Source organism: Glycine soja, chromosome 4, assembly GCF_004193775.1.
Source record: "Glycine soja cultivar W05 chromosome 4, ASM419377v2, whole genome shotgun sequence".
Taxonomy (NCBI): domain Eukaryota; kingdom Viridiplantae; phylum Streptophyta; class Magnoliopsida; order Fabales; family Fabaceae; genus Glycine; species Glycine soja.
In genome coordinates this window covers 15,339,788-15,342,932 of record NC_041005.1, presented here as the reverse complement: position 1 = coordinate 15,342,932, position 3,145 = coordinate 15,339,788, and the positions used below count along the sequence as shown (strand labels likewise).

The following is a 3,145-nucleotide window of genomic DNA, read 5'->3' as shown; positions in this document are numbered from 1 at the left end:
CACAAAGATGAATCTTTCATCATCACTTGGTAGTCGGCTCCACAGGCAACCCTGCATAGTCATACTTATGTGAGTAGTAGCACCAGAATCTACCCACCAAGTATCTTTAGGTACAAAAGCCAAATTAACTTCTGAACAAACTAGAGTAAGAAATTTACCTTTCTTCACATGCCATGTGGCATACTTGGGACACTCTTTCTTCATGTGTCCCGATTTCTTGCAGAAGTAACAAGTAAATTTCTCATCCTTACTTTGCTTCTTTTGCTGAGAAGTCCCTTCCGCAGCACCCTTAGCCTTTTTCCTTTTCTTATTCTGAGAGGTCGAAGTCAAGTGAGCACTTTCAGTCCTATCTCTCTACATCCTCTCCTCCTCTTGCACACAGTGAGATATAAGCTCATTAAGGGGCCATTTGTCCTTCTGAGTGTTATAGCTCACTTTGAATTGCCCAAAATGTGCAGGAAGCGAGATCAAAACCAAGTGCACGAGCAGGTCTTCACCAAGCTCTAACTTAAGTGACTTGAGTTTTGATGCGAGATTGGACATCTCCATAATGTACTCCCTTATGTTTCCTTTGCCTTTATACTTCATGGAGATGAGTTTGGCCAAAAGGTTACTCGTCTCCGCCTTTTCATTTTTGGCAAAGTATTGCTCAATTTCCTCAAGGAATTTCTTTGCACTTTGACCCTCAAAAATAGAGCCTCGAAACACCTCTGGAATAGAGCGCTTCATGATCATAAGGCACATTCGGTTGGACCTATCCCACTTCTCAATTTTTACCTTATTAGAGGTTTCTGGAGTGGAAATGGGTCGTTCCGTCCTCAATGGCAAGTCCAAATCCATACAGCCAAGAACAATTTCTATGGCTTCCTTCTAGACCTTAAAATTTGTCCCATTTAGCATTGGGATAGAATTCACTTGGGCAGTAACATTTGCAGCACTGGTAATATTAACTAAAGAGAGAACAAAATAATAACATGTTCACAAATAATCAAGCAAGTCATATAAAGTATATATAACAAAACATGCAAGTATTTCCCATAACAGATCCATCACAAGATACCTAGCACAACATTAATTCTAGTCTTTGGACAGAGAAATTAATTTGTAATTGGTACTCTCAATGCAATGATCAAATATTAACAATTAGTTCTGACAAATAATAGCCTTTCTTTGGACCGACTATTATTCTCATGAAAACAAACTTAATAATTGTCACATATTTATCATCGCAGGTATGTTATTATTTGGCCAAATTGCGTCTTCCTTTGGGCCGAACACAATTCGCATAAATAATTCCATACTAACATCCATGCAATTTAATTAAATCAATTTACACAATAGAGGTTACTTTGACAACATAATGGTTCAATCAATTTAATTAAAATTACTGGACACACAATCAAATGGAAAGGATCTGTAATGGTTAAATTTGCACCCAATTGTGATAGCAGTAAATGTTTGAAAAACTACATCATGGTAAACTAATTACGCACCCGAAACAAACATATCACGATACTATCACAAATTTATACCAACAACATGAATAACATAAATTATCAGCTGATCACCGTTTCATAAAAAAAATTGTTGGCCCAAAAAAAAATATTTATGAAATTGTGTCACGTACTAAATGCCAGCACCAGATACGTAGAACCTTTATCCCAAATAGAATAATATGCCTGCAGATGCAACACAAACAAAACAAAAAAATTGTACAATCCCATAAATCAAATGTAGAGGCCTTTTATTAATTCTAAAGAGGAGAAAAACTTTATGGCCGTAACAGATGAACTTAGGAGTTTTACAATTTTATTGATCAAAATAGTTTCTCTCCAAAATAAAATTAGGGTTCATATAACTAAAATGATCCAGATATAATACATATCAAACAAAGCTTTAAATCCCAATAATCTAACAGTAATGGTGGCTCTGATACCACTTGTTGGGAATTTTCAATAAACCATATACAATACCAAATGAGCACCAAAACACATTACGTCATATTATCAAGAGGTTTTAAGGAATATCTGGATCCATAGAACTTGATTAACACGCAGCGGAATCTGACAATGGTCATGAACAATTGGTTTAATGACCTTCCTCAACCAAATCACCTTCTTCCTTATGGGACCTTCGTTTTCTCTTCAGATGGGGGGAGGAGAAACTATTTGTTGATTTGGTATATTGGGGACCATAACCATGCCTTATGTTTTAAACCTATTAGGGTTCCCATTATCCCCTAATGGGCCAAACTGGTTTCCGCTCATTAAGCCCATATCAATTATCTGTTGGCAGTCTAATGGGCTCACTCAAATAGATCACTTTATATTGAACCCATTTAAATGTAAATAACTAATATAAATGTTATAATATAATATGTAACCCATATTAATTAATTAGGAATTATAAAATTCCTAACATTCAACCCTAAAGTGGACCCGAGGTACGTGCGGTCAAGTGTTACTCATAAAAATTACATAACTTATGATTGATATATATTCATGGCCATGGGTATTTCTTTGTTCGATGTTGACAACTAAAATTGTTTTTTTTGTGCATCTTTATATTAGCGGCAACGAAATTTTGTTTGGCTTAGGAAATAACTTGGGCACACGAGCCCACTTTTAGTCGTTGTGTCCCAATAAGCCAATTAGGGAGGAGGTATATGGTTGTTTGTGCCGAAACTATCCTATTGTATGTTAGGCTACAAATTGGCGTCACACTTTATGTTTCAAAATTTGTTATGCAATTGCTGCCAGATTATACTCTTCATGGCTCTGAAGGTTGCTTACAGCCAATTATACCGCACTAGGAGTGTTTGGTGTATGCCCCCAGCTTTTGTGGTATGCGATACATTATGTGGTAATTTAATACAAAACAAATATTAATTAATGTTTTTAATTTTTGTAATTAATTGCAAAAACTGCCCTTTGAATTTGATTACAGGTGGATGTAATTGATGGGACTCCCATGGAAACAGTCATGCTGCATTATGGAAAGGATTGGATGCCTTTATTTGCAAACTTAAAGCTGGTAAATAATGTTTTCAAGTCAATGCAACTGATCATTAAGGGGAAAAATGTAAATAATTGTATACAAATACTTGTAATGAAACTAAAATGATGTTCGCGCTTGACGCACGGAA

At 35.7% G+C, this 3,145-nt stretch overlaps 1 protein-coding gene across 1 annotated transcript; it reads right to left on the bottom strand.

Moving 5' to 3' along the window:
* Nucleotides 1-354: 354 nt before the first annotated feature.
* Nucleotides 355-840, bottom strand: LOC114410603. Its single transcript, XM_028374564.1, has one exon. The coding sequence runs from the start codon at nucleotides 838-840 to the stop codon at nucleotides 355-357; it is 486 nt and encodes a 161-aa protein (XP_028230365.1).
* Between the last annotated feature and the right edge of the window lie 2,305 nt (nucleotides 841-3,145).